General features: G+C 50.8%; 1 protein-coding gene across 3 annotated transcripts in view; it reads right to left on the bottom strand.

Moving 5' to 3' along the window:
• Positions 1 to 17,568, bottom strand: part of DENND4B (DENN domain containing 4B) — a 58,296-nt gene extending 40,728 nt beyond the window's left edge. For 2 of the 3 annotated variants that reach the window (XM_083590946.1, XM_083590948.1), the window contains exons 1-4: positions 17,442 to 17,568; positions 3,961 to 4,277; positions 1,027 to 1,279; positions 289 to 358 (exon numbers count right to left, since the gene is read on the bottom strand). In XM_083590946.1, the coding sequence (XP_083447072.1) occupies positions 289 to 358; positions 1,027 to 1,279; positions 3,961 to 4,259 (622 nt within the window). In that variant the 5' untranslated portion in view covers positions 4,260 to 4,277; positions 17,442 to 17,568. Of the gene's footprint in view, positions 1 to 288; positions 359 to 1,026; positions 1,280 to 3,960; positions 4,278 to 8,934; positions 9,023 to 17,441 lie in introns of all 3 variants that reach the window. The other variant, XM_083590947.1, reaches the window with a different exon arrangement.
• Positions 17,569 to 18,125: the final 557 nt, after the last annotated feature.

Genomic DNA, 18,125 nt, shown 5'->3' with positions numbered 1-18,125 from the left:
CTCCAATCACTGATCCACCTGGTTCAGTATTGCCTGCACGGACTGGCAGCATCTCTCCAGGGTTTCAGGCGGGGGCCTCTCTCGGGAGATTGACGGCACTTTGATCTGAGCATCCTCAGTGGAGAGGAGAAGAATTGGACTCCACTGGCACCTGGAGGGCCAAATGTCTCCCTGCCCCTGTGTTAGAGCCGGGCGACAGGATGGCAGTTTCTTAAAAAAGATAAGTCAACACACACAGGGAGCTCAATAAGGCCCCCAAGAGCCACGTGTCCTCTGTCCGAGACATACCTGCTTGGTAAACCAGAGTGTTCCCTTTTGCCAGCGCCATCTTGTAGCAGATGTAGAGGGCTGGTCCCCACTGCAGAAAAGAGATAGGCAAGAAAAGGTGGAGGAAAGCAATTGGCTGCACCACAGAAAAAGCAGCCTTGGGAACAGAGAAATCTGCCCGGACCGAGTCAAGGGTATTTGTCCAGCTAACCTAATACTGGCTACACTGACCGACAGCTGCTCTCCAGGGTCTCAAGAAGAGCAGGAAAATTTTCCCCATGACCTGCTCCCCGGGTCTTCAACTGGAAACACCAGGGGCTGATCCTGGTACCTTCTGCACTCAAAAGCAGGTACTTGGCTGCCCTCCTCTCCAGGAAGGTTCCAGCCCTCCTGGTTCTGAGCAATGAGATGGCTCAGTTGGCAGAGCATGAGACTCTTAATCTGAGGGTTGTGGGTTTGAATCCCACATTCGGCCAAAGATTCCTGCATTGAAGGGGAGTTGGATTAGATGATCCTTGTGGTCCCTTCCAACTGTGAATAGAGGACAAAACAGGAATTGAGCGGAGCTGGGACAATTTGCCAGCTCGTTGCTCCATCCAGATCAGTACTGCGTGCACTGACCGGCAGCCACACTTCAGGATTTCAGATGGGAGAGGAGGAGGAAGCCCCAGCCCCCCCTGGAGATGCCAGGGACCTCCTGGGTACAGAGCCATGAGTTCTGCCACTGCGCCAGGGCAGCACCTGAGCTCCGGGACTCACCATGCCCGCGTTGAGGTTCCGGTCCACGCGGCAGAAGGTGTGCGGGAGGCTCTCGCCTTTGCTGGGCATGATAAGGCAGATGTCGGTGATGCCCAGCGTGCTGTAGGCCTGGCTCTCGCTGGCTCGCCGGTACGTCAGAAAGGTGCGCTGGTGCCCGGGGGCTCCCGAGGCCAGGTTAGCCGAATGGCTATAGGGAGTCGTGTCGATGATTTTGTAGCCGGGCTTCGGGTGGTCCTTTCCGTCGTAGTGCACCCTAGGCAAACGGCAAAAGAGAGTGTGCGTTTCAATATGAGGAATAGGGATTGCGGGGGGTTGGACTAGATGACCCCTGGAGCCCCCTACCAACAATACGATTCTAAGGACCTGTCCTTTGCGGTACTCTCAGTTCCACGTTATCCCTTTATTTATCGTGTTTACAGCTCCGTTTTATTTTATTTTCCTAATATAATTCTTATTAAATTTCCTGTTCTAGAATTTCAAATAAACATTTTACATCCTTAAGATGGCAGTGACTTCCCTTCTCCTCTTTCCACGGTTCATTTTACATATCTTAAATCCCTGCATGTTTTACAAAAACTATAACAATCGGTTTTCCGTTATTGCATCCATCAATTTACTCTGTTGAAGTTATCTTAACGCTGCCAGCGTTTTTAGCTGTACACAATTATTTCCCATATATTCAATAAATGTTTTCCAATCTTCTTTAATGATATGTTCTCCTTGTTCTCTTATTCTGTATGTCAAGCCTGCAAATTGTGCATATTCTGTCAACTTAAGCTGCCATTCTTCTTTGGTTGGGACTTCAATCGTTTTCCATTTTATAGCTCCGTTTTCCTCCAAGGAGCTCAGTGGGAAACATACCAGACAGCAAATTGCCCTGATCTGCCAGATGTACTGGCACTGAAAGGACGTTATTGTCAGGAGAGCTTTCCACAAGCAGGGTGCCACCACTGAAAAGGCCCCGTCCCTTGTTGCCAACCTCTCTCAAGAAGGGGAGAGGGCCTCAGACGAAGATCTAACAGGGTCCGTGTGCTTTCATAAGGGGAAAGGCATTCTGAAATATATTGGGGCCCATCTCATGCGTGCTGAACGCCCACATACCCAACCAACCACCCTACCTAAGGACATCAGAAGAAGCCTGCTGTATGAGGCCAGGGGCTCACCAAGCCTACAATGGACAACCATTGGGAAACTCTCAAGGAGGACTCCCTCCCTTGAGATTCCCGGCCACTGGTATTCAGAAGCGACAGTGGAGGCAGAACACAGCCACCCGAGACAGTAGCTGTCGATAGCATTCTCTGCGAATTGGCAGAGTTGGAAGGGACACCCAGGGTCATCTAGTCCAACCCCCCACAATGCAGGAATCTTTTGCCCAACGTGGGGTTCGAACCCACAACCCTGAGATGAAGAGTGTCATGCTCTCCCAACTGTCTCCCAAATAATAATAATAATAATAATAATAATAATAATAATAATAATAATAATAATTTATTATTTATACCCCGCCCATCTGGCTGGGTTTCCCCAGCCACTCTGGGCGGCTTCCACAGAGACCAAAAATACACTAAATTGTCACACATTAAAAACTTCCCTGAACAGGGCTGCCTTAAGATGTCTTCTGAATGTCAGGTAGTTGTTTATCGCTTTGACATCTGATGGGAGGGCGTTCCACAGGGCGGGTGCCACTACCGAGAAGGCCCTCTGCCTGGTTCCCTGTAACTTCACTTCTCACAGGGAGGGAACCGCCAGAAGGCCCTCGGCGCTGGACCTCAGTGTCCGGGCTGAACGATGGGGGTGGAGACGCTCCTTCAAGTATACTGGACTGAGGCCATTTAGGGCTTTAAAGGTCAACACCAACACTTTGAATTGTGCTCGGAAACGTACTGGGAGCCAATGCAGATCTCTCCGGACCGGTGTTATGTGGTCTCGGTGGCCACTCCCAGTCACCAGTCTAGCTGCCGCATGCTGGATTAGTTGTAGTTTCCGGGTCACATTCAAAGGTAGCCCCACACAGAGCGCATTGCAGTAGTCCAATATTATTATTTATTGAATTTACCATACTTTTCTGTGTAGAAGACAAGGTTTTTTTTACTCTAAAACAGTAGTTCTCAACCTGTGGGTCCCCAGATGTTGTTGGACTGCAACTCCCATCATCCCTGAGCTCTGGCCTTGCTAGCTAGGGGTGATGGGAGTTGTAGTTCAACAACATCTGGGGACCCACAGGTTGAGAAAGGCTGCTCTAAAATAATGTTAAAAATCGGGAGGGGGGGCGGCATCTTATACATGGATAGTGCATATGTGGGACGGGCGATTGGTTGGGGGCATGTTATACAAGGAAAAATACAGTATATATCGCTTTATACCCAGGGGTCTCAGGGCAGTTCACAGAAAAAAATCAAGATCTAAAACACAAAATACATAATAAAAATAACAACAACCCAACAGTCCCCCCCCCCGAAGCACAGTTTAAAAGGGCATAAGATGTAAATCAGATCACCCAAAGGCCTGGTTAAAAAGGAACATTTTTGCCTGGCGCCTGAAGGTGTACAATGAAGACACCAGGCAAACTTCCCTGGGGAGAGCAATCCACAGATGGGGAGCCACTGCAGAGAAGGCCCCGTTCTTGTGTTGCCACCCTCCTGACCTCTCTCGGAGGAGGCACACAAAGGAGGGCCTCAGAAGATGATCTCAGGGTCCGGGTAGGTTCATACGGAAAGAGGCAGTGCTTGAGGTATCGCGGTCCTGAGCCGTTTAAGGCTTTACAGGTCAAAACCAGCACTTGGAATTGGGCCCGGAAACTAATCGGTAGCCAGTGCAGTCGGACTGGGATCAGTGCAATAGGCTCAAACCGTCTTGCTCCGGATTCTGCACCAGCTGAAGTTTCCGAACCCTCTTCAGAGGCGGCCCTACGTGAAACGGACTGGAGTCACCTACCCCAGCTCCACAATGGGGGGCTTGTCCCGGCCCCTCCTGTAGCAGATGTACATCTGGGGGTTGTTGAGCAGCCCGGCGTTGAGCTCCACGGGGTTCCCGGAGGTGGTGCGGTCGATGCAGGTGAAGCCGTGAGGCACCTCCTCGCCCTGTGAGCGCACGATGACTGCCACGTCCACGATGGGCTCGCTGGGCCGGGACGGGCGAGGCGGCTGGCTCTCATCCTCCAGCGGCGCCGAAGTGTCCGCCAAGCCGGCCACCACAAAGTAGTCCACCAGCTGCGGGGCCCACTCGTCCGTCATGGCGGCGGCTCACGGCATCTGCAACAGGGGAATATGAAGAAGAGCCAGGTGAGAAGCCCCGCCTCCCGGGAAGCTCCCAGCCAATGGCGGCCTGCGCAGAATGTTCGGCGGCCCGTTGCCGCGGCGCGAGAGACATGAAACCTGTGGAGGCAGAGAATGGCCATCGTGTACCATCGCTAGGCTTCTCCTACATGAATTTGTCCACCGCTCCTCTAAAATAATAATACAGTCATTATTTTGCTTATCGGCTTAAGGAGACTAACAGAAGAGATCGTAAAGGAAAAATAGAAATTATATGAACAAGATATGATGTGGAAACACCAAGATAAGACTGGGTAGAATTATGAATTTTGTTTGGACTGATTGGGACTGATTTGGACATTAACGCAGTAATAAGAAGATGATCCGAATCCCCCTTTGGATCTTGAAGTATGGGTTCCCCCAACAAAATTTAAAAATTTGGCTTTATAATTTGGAATTTATGTGATGTGATTTAATTTGATGTGATTGGCCAGTTAATAAAAATTATTTAAAAAAAAATAAAAAATACAGTCGTACCTCTGGATGCGAACGGAATCCGTTCCGGAGCCCTGTTTGCCTCCTGAAGTGGACGCAACTCATGTCCACGGGTCGTGATTCGCCATTCCGCGCATGCGTGTGACGTCATTCTGAGTGTCCGCGCATGCGCAAGCGGCGAAACCCGGAAGTAACGCACTCCATTACTTCCGGGTCGCCGCGGAGTGCAACCCGAAAATGCTCAACCCGAAGCTACTTCAACCCGAGGTATGACTGTAATAATAAAATAATAAAATACAATTTTATTTCTATCCCGCCCTCCACAGCCGAAGCCGGGCTCAGAGCGGCTAACAACAATAAAAGTACCACAGTTTACATAAAATCACAATCAATCAGTTGAAATACATTCTAAAATCAATTCATTCTAAAATGAATTCAGAATCAAATTAATGGCAACCATTGGGCTAGAGTTCTATGAGGATTACCAAAGGAGGGGGGTCAGACTGTGCCTTGGCCATCCAAAATGGCGGCCACCCTGCCTTCTGTGGCAGGGAGTTCCGCCGTTGAACAGATAAGAGAAGCACAGCCTTTTTACCTGTTCTGAATCAGATGCCCCCGAGTTGTGGCCTTACAAGAGACGGAGGAAGAATTCCTCTCTGCCGTGTGCCATTTTACAGCCTTGGGACGTGTCCCCCGTCTCTCATAATGCCAGAACCAGCGAAACAAACTGGCAGGGCAGCGAAACGGAAGTGTTTCAGAAGCCATTCCGAGGGAAAGGTGCCAGCCAGGAGCCTCTGCCGTGCCAACGGTGACAAAAACCATCCCCCCCCCCCCAAGGCGACTGACCGATTTGGTCCACGTTACGTGCAGTTCTTGATTCTGCCGTTTGCGCAGAAAAGTGGTCTGTAGAAAACTTCCCTAAAAGAATGAAAACCGGCGACGTGTTCTGCGGGGGTGGAAGCACCCTGGCCAGAAATGGTCCCCAGCCACAGCAACCAAAGTCTCGAGAAAGATGTTGGAGAAGGCTTCTGGGAAGGGTGGGGTTCCTGTCCCCTTCTCTCTCTCTCGTGATTTCTAATGCAAAAAGACTGGAGATCTAAACCTAGGATAGGCAACTGCGTGAACTTTTGTGACTTTTCATTAGGTGTCGTTATTTTTATTAGCGTGTGTGTGTGTGTGTGTGATCGTGCATTTGTCTAATTGTTAAGTTTTTGAACATTGTTTTTAACTTTGTGTTTTAAATTGTCTTAGGGACGCGGGTGGCACTGTGGTCTAAACCACTGAGCCTTAGGCTTTCCAATCAGAGGTTCGGCGGTTCGAATCCCCACCACGGGGTGAGCTCCCGTTGCTCGGTCCCTGCTCCTGCCAACCTAGCAGTTTGAAAGCACATCAAGTGCAAGTAGATAAATAGGTACCGCTCTGGCGGGAAGGTAAACGGCATTTCCATGCGCTGCTCTGGTTCGCCAGAAGTGGTTTAGTCATGCTGGCCACATGACCCGGAAGCTGTATGCCGGCTCCCTCGGCCAATAAATCGAGATGAGCGCTGCAACCCCAGAGTCGTCTGCGACTGGACCTAACCTTCAGGGGTCCCTTTACCTTTAAATTGTCTTAACCCGGTGAAGAGTGGGGTATAAGTTATAACAATAAAATAATAATAATAATAATTCACAGCTACAGAGTATATATACAGTTGTACCTCGGGTTACATACGCTTCAGGTTACATACGCTTCAGGTTACAGACTCCGCTAACCCAGTACCTTCGGTTAACAACTTTGCTTCAGGATGAGAACAGAAATCGTGCTCTGGCGGCGCAGCAGCAGCAGGAGGCCCCATTAGCTAAAGTGGTGCTTCAGGTTAAGAACAGTTTCAGGTTAACAACGGACCTCCGGAACGAATTAAGTACTTAACCCGAGGTACCACTGTATAGAGAGAGCGAGACAGGTTTGTGTGTGGGTGTTCATATGTGTTTGTGTATTTGCGTGTCTCTCTGGGTCTCTGAGGTTGAAAGGGGAAGGAGGAATCCAAAGAAGGGGGCGTCAGCGGTCACGTTTCTGCTGATATGGTGGAACCCGTAGGGCGGGGGCTCTTTCAGGAGGAAATGGGTGCTGGGGACTACGGAAGCAAAGAGGAGGAACTGGGTGCAACTCACAGCTCTTAAAAAATCCCAAGAGGGACTCACCACGGACGCCACTTCCTGCAGGCGACCTTTGTGCTAATTCTTGGGGGGCGGTGGCAGTGTGACAACTCTGCACATGCTCAGAGAGGGCATGGCGGTCCGGGACACAGGGTGGCAGAGCGGTAGTGGGAGGGGCCAAGGACAAAAGTGGGCAGGACAACAGCAGGCTAGATTCTGCACTCACTCTCAGACCTCTCTCTATCCAGCATCCAGACAAGCAAGAAACACAGTCAAGCAAAGGTATAAACACTGGCTATAACATGGTTGCCCGTGGTAAGAATGCCCCCCCACACTTCCAGATGTAGGGGACAGTAGGGAAACCACGCCCTCAAACCTCCCCACAAGCAGAAAGCTAGTATATCGGCCAGCCTTCTCCCCTGATGTGCTAGCTTTCTACTGGCAGGATATAAAATTTAAAAATGTGGGAGTAACTGTGGGAGCATTCAAAAGTGGTTTCGCCCCCTCCCACCCGCAGCCTGAAGTGGTACGGTCTCATTCTACCCCTTCCAGCTTCCATGACCTTGTTCTTAAGCATATTACAGACCCAAGATCTGTGTGTCGAGAGAGAGGAAAGAGGAAGGAAGGGAGAACTCAAGAGCTTCCTGCTGCGACCGCACTTGCAAGGCGGCACTTCTCCGCTGCAACTTGGCTTCCGGGTCAAATGACGTCGGAGCGCCGCACTGTTCCGACACCCTCCATCCAGAAATGCTAGCTTTCACGTGCACGGGGATTCTTCGCCTCCCATCCCATCGGAGTGATGGCTCCGACTTGGTGGAATGCTCTGTCCCATGAGACCAGGGCCCTTCAGGATCTAACCTCCTTCTGCAGGGCCTGTAAGACAGAGCTATTCCACCTGGCTTTCAATATGAATTTTGCCTGATTTTTTTATTCCCCTTCCTTCCCTCCCTCTCCTCTTTTTATGAAGGTTATGCGCTCTGGGACCCCACAGCTAATTCTCCCCTGGTCTCCTCGCTGGCCCAAATAAGACTAATTTAGCCAGCTAGCCCTGGTGATCATCTGATGTTTATTGGATGGATTTCCCCCAAATTGATTTTAGAACTTTGAATTTATTGTTATTCACGCTTTTGTACTATATTTTGTGCTTTTTGTTGTTGTATCACAATTAAGTGCTTTAAATTTGTTGTTAGCCACCCTGAGCCTGTTTTTCTGAACTGGGAAGGGCAGGGTATAAATAAATGTTGTATTATTATTATTATTATTATTATTATTATTATTATTATTATTATTATCAACACACGTGGGAACTGTCCCTTTTGCGGGAACCGCCTTAACTTGGTGTCCGTCAAAGACGCCGGTTTGCCACCTCAGTGAGAAATATAGCCAAGGGTCAAAAGCCCAAATGAAGAGATACTTTTTTTGTTGTAGTTGCAGGGGTGTGTGTTGGTTTTTGCAACCCCCCCTTATCTTACTCCCCCTCTCACATGGCAAAAAAAACGGGTTTTGAGATGGCATGCATATAAACGCATGGGTTGACAGCTTCCCTTCGCAGCTGCTCTCTCCTGTACAGAAATTGGGGGGGGGGAGCGTGGGAAAGGTGGACCTAGATGAGCCCCCGACCCACAACTCCCCGCCTGGCTGATATCCAGCTGCTCAGGAGTTCAGCGTCCTTCCCAAATGGTCTCTCCTGCCTTCCCTCCAATGTTCAGTTGATTTATTTTTAGATTCGGCTGCACACACACACAAAAACACACACACACACACACACACACATGACTCCCACCTCTGTCACCACCTAGCTGTGCCCACTGAACGCGATGCCCTTGCGAGGCGGCCTGCTCTGGGCCGGTGTGGGGCTGGGGAAGCATCTGCTGAGGTTGGGGGCAGTCGATTCTCCTTATTTTTCTTCCGGACGAGGCCTCAAAAGGACATACCTCCTCTGAATGCCGTTAGACAGGCAGGCAGCCAGGCAGCCGGATCAGGCCCGCCGAGGGCTGCCCCGCACTCGCTGCCCCCCAACGTACCTCTCCGCCTGTCAACCACGACCGAGGGAAGACCGGACGCACAGACCGGTTTACGGCTCGGCAGCACGCGGCTCACGATCTCTCTGCCCTAAAACCGAAAGTTAAAAGCCGTTTCGCAACTCGGGTGAAAGGTCCCCTGTCCCATCTCCCCCCTCCAGGCACAGCTGTGGCGGCTTTTGAACACGCTACTCCCGCTGCTGAAGTGCCTTTTTTGTTTCTAAACAACATTTTGAGCTGCGAGGAGGGGGCCCGCCAGGATTTGACGGCTGGGTCAAATCAGGGTGTGGGGTCAACTGTCCCTTTGCTTCCGCTGCCCCCTTCCCGAGAACTGCTTTCTCTCTGGCCCTCTTAAAAGGCGAAAAGTTCAGCAAAGGCCTGCCCGGACTGTACTACTTTTGGGAGGAAGAGGAGCTGAACTGTTGAACAGACAGCGGAACGAACTGCCTCTGAAAGTGATGGGCTCTCCTGTGCCGGAGATTTTAAAACAGATTATATAAATTCAATTAACAACAACAACAGAGGCAGGATCTGTCGGAGATTCTTCAGCTGGGATTCCTGCATTGCAGTGGGTTGACTCTCAGGCCCCTTGCGGCACTTCGGTTCTAGGATTCTATTAATGTTCCCACGCTGCAGGCATGCATATAGAACGGGGAAAGCCCCTGCATGCAGAAAGCTAGCATGTCAAGGAGAAGGTTTGGCAAGCACCGAACATGCAGCTCAGCAGGGAGGGAGCACCTGGGAGGCCAGTTAATGGAAACAAGCAGTGGCTGCCCTGCAAAATGCTGTTTCTACTCTGCTTCTGACAACCGTCCCCCATCCATTCCCCCCAAAGACAAAAAAACACCATCCAGATACCCAGCGCAACAACAGGAAACAGCAGGAGACGGGTGTTCCTGGTTCGCTTTTTCCATGCACCAGATTGCTGTCGAAAGCACCACTCAAAAGTCTTTGGCTGAGCTCCCTTCTCACGGGAACTCAGGAAAATGCATGCAGCAGTCAGGCGCTTAGCCCACCTAGCTCAATATTGCATACACTGGCTGGCAGCGCCTTTCCAAGGTGGCGCTCTCTCCCAGCCTGGCCTGGAGATGTCGGAGACTGAGACCACCTGCACGCAGAGCTCTACACACTGAACTGCAGCCTCCGTCTCAAAAAAGCAACGCAAGGTTCTAGTCCGCATGAATCTGAGCAAAAGAATGTATAGGGAGCCGCCTCGCAGGAGGTCAGGTGGTTGAGCCACGTCACTCAGTACTGTATACACTGACTGGCAGCAGCTCTGCAGGGCAGGGGGAAATTTCTGCCTGGAGACACCGGGGATCAAAGCTTCTGGGAGACTTTCTGCCAGCAACCACTGAGCTAAGGCGCCTTCTGCAAACAACAGCGGCACTGCCAGCTCCTCGAAAGCCTCAGGGTGCAGGCAAAAACATCCGAAATATTTCAATATGCGCATTCATAAATATAGAGAGGGGGGAAATTAGGCCAACTTTCAGAGTGAAAGCGATCCTGAAAGAGAGCAGGGGATGCCCCATAAGCACCCCCAGACTACAGGGTGAGGAAGCGTTCTTCGCCCGAGGGCCACAATCCTTTCTAAGCAACGTTCTGGAGTCCACATGACACTGGTGGGCAGAACAACAGATCTGTATTACAGGCTACATTCTGGGCAGGGGGTGGTGCTAATAGGCAGGGAGTGGGCGTGGTTTAGGGAGGGGTGTGGCCTGAGAAGGGTCCCGAGGTCCGGAGAGGGGATCCGGAGGGCCACATCCAGCCTTCAACGGCCCCTCTCCCAGCTGTAACAACCCTCCTGAACAGGGAGCGAGGCGTCCAACGCAGAGAAGCACTCGCCCAGCAGGGATGTGGCTTCCGACAGGGGCGACTTACTGCAGGATCCGTCCCTGGCACCAAACTTCTCCGAAGTCTCGGGACCGCAGGTGTGATAATCGCACTGCTGAAAGCGGGGGGCGGGGGGGGGGCAGCCAGCGGAGGAACACTCAGTGCTGCCTTCCAACTCAGGAAGGGAGCGAAGAATTTGCACTTCCCTTCTGCGGTGCCAGGATGAGGGCAGAGAAAGTGCGGGAGAAGGGAGGAAGCGAAAACTCCCAGAGCTCTGGGAAAGGGAAGTGTGACCGGAGAAGACCAGGGTGGGCGACACCCTCTTTGAGCAGAAGCCAGGGAGGGGAAGAAAACTGGGAAGTCCCGGTTCTGCTTCTTGCTGAGCAGAGGGCGAAAGAAAGGCTCCCTTGCGCTCAGAGAGAAAGCAGGATCCCTGCCTACGCAAAAGAGGCCTGAATCGCGCCTTGCAAAGTGCTGAAGGGAGCCCGTCTAGCACAGCGTCCTGTCCTCACAGCGGACAATTGCCCCTAAGGGCAATTGCCCCTAAGAATCAGGATAGACTGGACCTGGACCTGGAGGTTCTACATGAGAGTCCTATAGCAGCATCAGGCAAAGCAGCCCAGCAGATGCCCCAAGGGGAACTCCACAAACAGGCAGTGTTCGAAATTAGCCAGGCGCTAGGCGCATTTTGGACGTGGGTGGCGCTGTGGGTTAAACCACAGAGCCTAGGACTTGCCGATCAGAAGGTCGGCGGTTCGAATCCCCGCGATGGGGTGAACTCCCTTTGCTCGGTCCCTGCTCCTGCCAACCTAGCAGTTCGAAAGCACATCAAAGTGCAAGTAGATAAATAGGTACCGCTCCGGCGGGAAGGTAAACGGCGTTTCCGTGCGCTGCTCTGGTTTGCCAGAAGCGGCTTAGTCCTGCTGGCCACATGACCCGGAAGCTGTACGCTGGCTCCCTCGGCCAATAAAGCGAGATGAGCGCCGCAACCCCAGAGTCGGTCACGACTGGACCTGATGGTCAGGGGTCCCTTTACCTTTAGGCGCATTTTGCACCTGGCTATTGGCCGCTTGCGACCGAGTTAAGATTCCCAGGCCTGACATCTTCACCATCTGGAGGTGCATGCCTGGAGATCCTTGGATCTGAACTGTTTCCGCACACTAACACCCATTCTGTAGAATTCTATTCCTTATATTTTATCTGCACAATCGGAATGAATTTCAGGAACCAAAATGCTTTTTCTGTGAACAACAGTGAACAACCTTATAGCTCTTTGTGGTTGCTTGTCTTCACTTATCCCACTCCACTGCCCTGATCACGGTTGTGAAGAATATCCCTGCATTATGAATGGTCCGTTCCGCCATTAAGAAAAAGAGGTTGAAATAGGCCGATATATATGTGGACTGTCCCTGGATCACGTGACTTTTCTTCTTTAAGTTCTCAAAGCTCTTAACCTCGCTCAAGGAGGTCATCTGAACTAGCCAGATGTTTAGCTGATCATCAATCACAGCCAGTGCGTTATTTGAAAAATAAGACTTAGGGTTGTCTTACCCCAAAATGTTGCAACTAGGCATTCAGTTTTGGGGACTGCAACCTTGGTTTAAGGAGCTACAGTGGTACCTCGGGGTACAGACGCTTCAGGTTACAGACTCCGCTAACCCAGAAATAGCACCTTGGGTTAAGAACTTTGCTTCAGGATGAGAACAGAAATCGCGTGGTGGCGGTGCGGCGGCAGCAGGAGGCCCCATTAGCTAAAGTGGTGCTTCAGGTTAAGTACAGTTTCAGGTTAAGAACGGACCTCTGGAACGAATTAAGTACTTAACCTGAGGTACCACTGTATTTGGCGCCGAGCTTATATATCTGAGTTTCTAACACTGCTGTTGAACCTCTTCCCTCTCAGCCGTTTGTTAGGCTGAGGACACCTGGGGAGAACCCAGAGGTTTGCAGAAGTACAAAAACCCCTTAGGAAACCACTAAGAACAACCGCCTCGCCCTTCCTCAATCATCTTCCTCATCGTATCGTTATTAACGAAAGAAGAACATCAGAGTAACCGTTCTGGATCAGGCCCAAACCCCAGCTGGGTTAGGCATCCTGTTCTCACAGTGGCCGACCAGATCAGGTCAATGGCCTGTCTAGTCCAGCACCGTCTTCTCATGTCGAAATCGGTGGCCCTGTAGCAGTGAGTTCCGCAGTTTAGCAACGCGCTGCACGAAGAAACCTCATCCTCTGTGAAAAGCGGCCCACCTCCTTTGCTGAATTTATATTACACTGGTACCTTGGGTTACATACACTTCAGGTTACATATGCTTCAGGTTACAGACTCCGCTAACCCAGAAATAATATCTCGGGTTAAGAACTTTGCTTCAGGATGAGAACAGAAATCGTGCTCCAGCAGTGCGGCGGCAGCAGGAGGCCCCATTAGCTAAAGTGGTGCTTCAGGTTAAGAACAGTTTCAGGTTAAGAACGGACCTCTAGAACGATTTAAGTACGTAACCAGAGGTACCACTGTACGTCGTTCCATTTTTTGGAATGGCTTTTTATGCATTTTATTTTTTAAAAAATTGCATTTTATTTTGTTTTTTTTAAAAATAACTGTTTTAAAAGCTGCATTTTCTATTTGCCGCATCCCGTCTCGGAACCTCCTAGCGAAGGCAAATAAATAAATAAATGCATCTTATGGAATAAACGAAATAAAGAAATTGCAGAGAAGAAACTGACACGCAGCTGGAGGACGACGACAATGGGCTCTCTGTGCAGCCGCAGCCACCCCCCCTCGCCCCCAATATTTTTCCTGAGACAACAGCTGTCTGGGGAGAAGCCACAGAACAGATCGGGCCAGATATTAATCTGGGTATTAGACGGCGAGATGAAACTGCTGGGGATAGGAGTTAAGTGATTTCAGTTTAGAGAATCGAGGAGACAGGACAGCAGCTTATAGAATTCTGCCTGGCACAGGGGAAAAGCAGTTAGAGAAAAGTTTTCCTCCTTATCTCATGAGCCCTAGAACTCGGGGGGCACCTGTTGAAGCTGAAAAGGGAAGTTTCAGGACAAACTGAAAGAAGGACTTCTTTGTGCAACTGCGGAACTCACAGCTGCAGGAAGAGGGCTCCCAACTTGGATGGCTTTCAGATGATGAGACAGATGGATGGAGGAGCGGGCTAGTAGCCATTCTGAATCCCATAACCTCCCTACTTCTGAATCCCAGTTGCTAGAAACCGCAGGAATGCTAGAAAAATGCAACCTGTGTTGCTGCTGCTGTAGTGCAACTCATGCAACACGTCGGCGATTAATATACACAGAACAATAATTATACATACTTTATCAACCTTCTGAGAAAAAATACAAAACGTTAAACAAAGCCACAAAGACTTGCGAACTACCCAGCCTCAAATGAACTTAATGATGTCTGGTTTCAATAGATCTTTCAAATGCTTAACTCAGTCTTTTGGAAAAGTTCATGAAGATACCAACAAAAGGTAAGTTCGGTGATATTCACAATACCGAGAGATGCTAGTGGAGTTGCAGATAGAGACAGGGTGCCGGCGTTTTGCACCTGTTTCGCCCTGGCAGTCCAAGTAATCAAAAGGCCGCTGTTCGCCCCCGATGGGGCCCTTTAACTGGGGCTTGCAGTTAAGCACACTCCCAAGATAGTTTTCCGGGCTTCTTCGGTGGTCTAATCTCCAAGTCTTGATACGTATTTTGATATTCAATCTTATAGAGAATACCCTTTCTTGGCTTAAGCTTAAGAGACTGATTTGCTTAGCCATCGGGGGCAAGAAGTGAGGTTATAGGGAACCAGACAGAGGGCCTTCTCGGTAGTGGACCCCCCCCGTGGAACGCCCTCCCTTCAGATGTGAAGGAAATAAGCAGCTATCCTATCTTTAAAAGACATCTGAAGGAAGCCCTGTTTAGGGAAGTTTTTAATATTTAACGCTGTATTGTTTTTAACACTCGTTTGGAAGCCGCCCAGATTGGAAGCAGCCAGATGGGTGGGTTATAAATAAGAAATAATAATAATAATAATAATAATAATAATAATAATAATAATAATTTATTATCAGGCCCTTTAACTGGGGCTTGCAGGTAAGCACACTCCCAAGATAGTTTTCCGGGCTTCTTCAGTCGTCTGATCTCAAAGTCTTGATACGTATATTGATATTCAACCTTATAGAGAATACTCTTTCTTGGCTTAAGCTTTAGAGACTGATTTGCTTAGCCATCGGGGGCAAACAGCGGCCTTTTGATTACTTGGACTGCCAGGGCGAAACAGGTGCAAAACGCCGGCACCCTGTCTCTATCTGCAACTCCACTAGCATCTCTCGGTATTGTGAATATCACCGAACTTACCTTTTGTTGGTATCTTCATGAACTTATTCAAAAGACTGAGTTAAGCATTTGAAAAATCTATTGAAACCAGACATTATAAGTTCATTTGAGGCTGGTAGTTCGCAAGCCTTTGTGGCTTTGCTTAATGTTTTGTATTTTTCTCAGAAGGTTGATAAAGTATGTATAATTATTGTTCTGTGTATATTAATGGCCAACGCGTTGCATGAGAAACCGCAGAAAGGCTCTTGCGCTCGGATCCTGCTGGCTAGTTTCCCATTGAGGCATCGAGTTGACCCCTGCAAGAACAAGATGCTGGACTGGATGGGCCTTAGGCCTGATCCTGCCGCCGGCCTCTGCTGTTTTTATTCTGATGCTGAGAGCTGGGAAGAGGTCTCAGCACCCCCTCCATCAGAAGCGGAGTGCAGAGGATACAGCTCAGCTCTGGGCAAGACGGGAAAGGGGAGTGGGACATATATAAATTCAATACATAACAATAAAACAAATCTGCGGCAGCTGTTGGCCGCGCGCGAGAAGCCAGGTGTTGCCCCGAGTATCGGGAAGTGAGAACCGCAGAGGAGGAAACCAGAAATGTTCTAAAAAGCACCAAAATATTATAATAGGCGGGGGAATAAGCGTCCAAAAACGAAAGTGCGGAACCTAATTCGCACTCCGGAAACAGAGGACTCGCACCCCTCAGCCCACAGACACCTGCCAGATTTGGAACAACACGTCTCTGAGGTTGAGCAAGAGGGATGGGGGGCTGTGAAACTCCTAACTGGGGCTGGGGGGGCGCAGAGGAGAAGCTCTGTGGGGTGTGTGAAAGCAGAGAAGGAGGGGAGGGAAGGCCAGTGGAAATATTGCGAGGGGAAAATCTGAATGAATTTGATGCTGGTTTTCAAAAAGCAGAAAAAATTAATTGGCAGAAAAGAAGAAATAAATATTGTGAGGGGCTCCAGGAAAAGTGGGGGGGTGCGCGAGACAGTTTGTGGGTGTTGCAGAGTGGGGGTGGGGGTAAAATAAATGTGGAATTTCCCCTCTCTTGGGTGGCGCTGTGGGCTAAACCACAGAGCCTAGGACCTGCCAATCAGAAGGTCGGCGGTTCGAATCCCCACGACGGGGTGAGCTTCCGTTGTTCGGTCCCTGCTCCTGCCAACCTAGCAGTTCGAAAGCACGTCAAAGTGCAAGTAGATAAATAGGTACCACTCTGGCGGGAAGGTAAACGGCGTTTCCATGGACTGCTCTGGTTCACCAGAAGCGGCTTAGTCATGCTGGCCACATGACCCAGAAGCTGTACGCCGGCTCCCTTGGCCAATAAAGTGAGATGAGCGCCGCAACCCCAGAGTCGGCCACGACTGGACCTAATGGTCAAGGGTCCCTTTACCTTTAAAAAATATAAGCCTTCTAGTTCAGGATATCATGGGGAGGAGGTATAAAGGAATGCGAGCCAGAACTGAGATTTCAATCATGTGCGAGTAAGAGGGAGAGATTTGGGGATGGACTTGGAAATACTCCTGGGAACTGAGGCCTCTAACTGGTTTTGACAGCGGGTGGGTGGGTGGAAAGCCAGTAGCCATTGCAGTCCACCCCAAACAAACAAACAGACAAACAAAACAACAGTTCAAGGTCTCCATTGCTGTCGCCTCCCCTGTCTACTGTGTCAGAGAGGAGGAAAGCAGACTAGGAACTGGGAAGGGGGGGGGGAAGAGGGCTGAAAGTGCATTTTTTTCCGGGGGGGGGGAGAGAGATAAATAAGACTCAAAGGGGGTAAAAATACAACAGGAGGAGCAATCACAAGAAGACGCACTGAGAACCGGCAGAGGATCCAGTTCCTAGCAGAATTGGCCCCTGTCTGGAGAAGAAGTGATGCAATCACTGGCTGGGACTGCCAATTTATTCTTATTTATGGCGGGGTGTGGGGGGGAGGAGAAGAGGGGGGTGGGGAGGGGGGAGGAGGAGGAAAGTGTGCCCGCAGAGAAAAGGGGGTGTTAAAAATAAAAGAGAAAGAGAGAGAAGCAGAGTTGGGTTGGGAGTGTTGTTGTTTTGGAGAGGGAAGGCAAATTCCTCTTTGCAAAAAACCCAGACCTCAAGGGGAGCGCAGGGGCTGGATTGGGGGGAGAGGTGGGGTGGGGTGGGGTGGGGTGTGTGTGTGGGGGGGTCTCTGTCAGAAGTTGGGAGGGGGGGAGGGCCGGGATGAGAAAGATGGGCTTGGGAAGGGGAGGGAGAGAAAATGAAGGGGTCGCTGCTGAGGGGGAGGGAGGGAGGGGAAGGAAGGAAAGGAGGCGAAAGGCGAGGCGCGTTGCATCGCATCGCCTCGCCTTGCATTGCACTCCATCCAATGCGCGCGTCTCCTTACCTGGGCAAACTCCGGCGGTGGCTGCGCTGCCGCTCCCGCTACCCTCCAGCCCACGCCATAGCCTGAGCCCGGCCTGCCTGCGCTCAGCTGCTCAGCCCGCTCCTCCTCCCTCCCTCCTCCTCCTCCCCCCCCTCCGCAGAGGCGGAAAGTGCGCCACCTGCCGCAGAGGAGGACCCTGGAGAGAACTCAGCCCCCCCCCCGTCCCGCCGCCGCACTTGATGCATGGGATTCAGGAGGGGAGGGAGGGGGGCGGGCGGGAGAGACCTGTGGCGCCCTCCGTAGAAGCGTAGGATCTCAGAGTGGCGGGGGGGGGGAAGAGAGAGGGACACCCCAGGGTCATCCAGACCAACCCCCTGCAATGCATCAGTCTCAGCTGAAAGCATCCATCGCAGACTCGCCCCCCCACCCCCAACTTATGCTTAGAAACCTCCAAGGAAGGAAAGAGTCCACCACCTCGCGAGGGAGACCTTTCCACTTTGGAACAGCTCTCGCTGTCAGAAAGTTTTTCCTGATGTTCAGTCGGAATCTCCTTCCTTGCAACTTGGAAGTCCCGGGTTCGAGTTCTACCCTCCAAATCAGGAGGAGACAATATACCATTTTGAAGAAACCAGAGGCCTTTCTCCTGGGCATGGTCGGCCAATTGGTGCCAAAGAAGGACAGAACTTTTTTTATGTACGCTACAAC

The sequence above is a fragment of the Podarcis filfolensis genome (assembly GCF_964270895.1).
Source record: "Podarcis filfolensis genome assembly, chromosome: 16".
Taxonomy (NCBI): Eukaryota; Metazoa; Chordata; class Lepidosauria; order Squamata; family Lacertidae; genus Podarcis; species Podarcis filfolensis.
The sequence above is the reverse complement of the archived record's forward strand: the minus strand, read 5'-3'. Positions and strand labels throughout refer to the sequence as shown.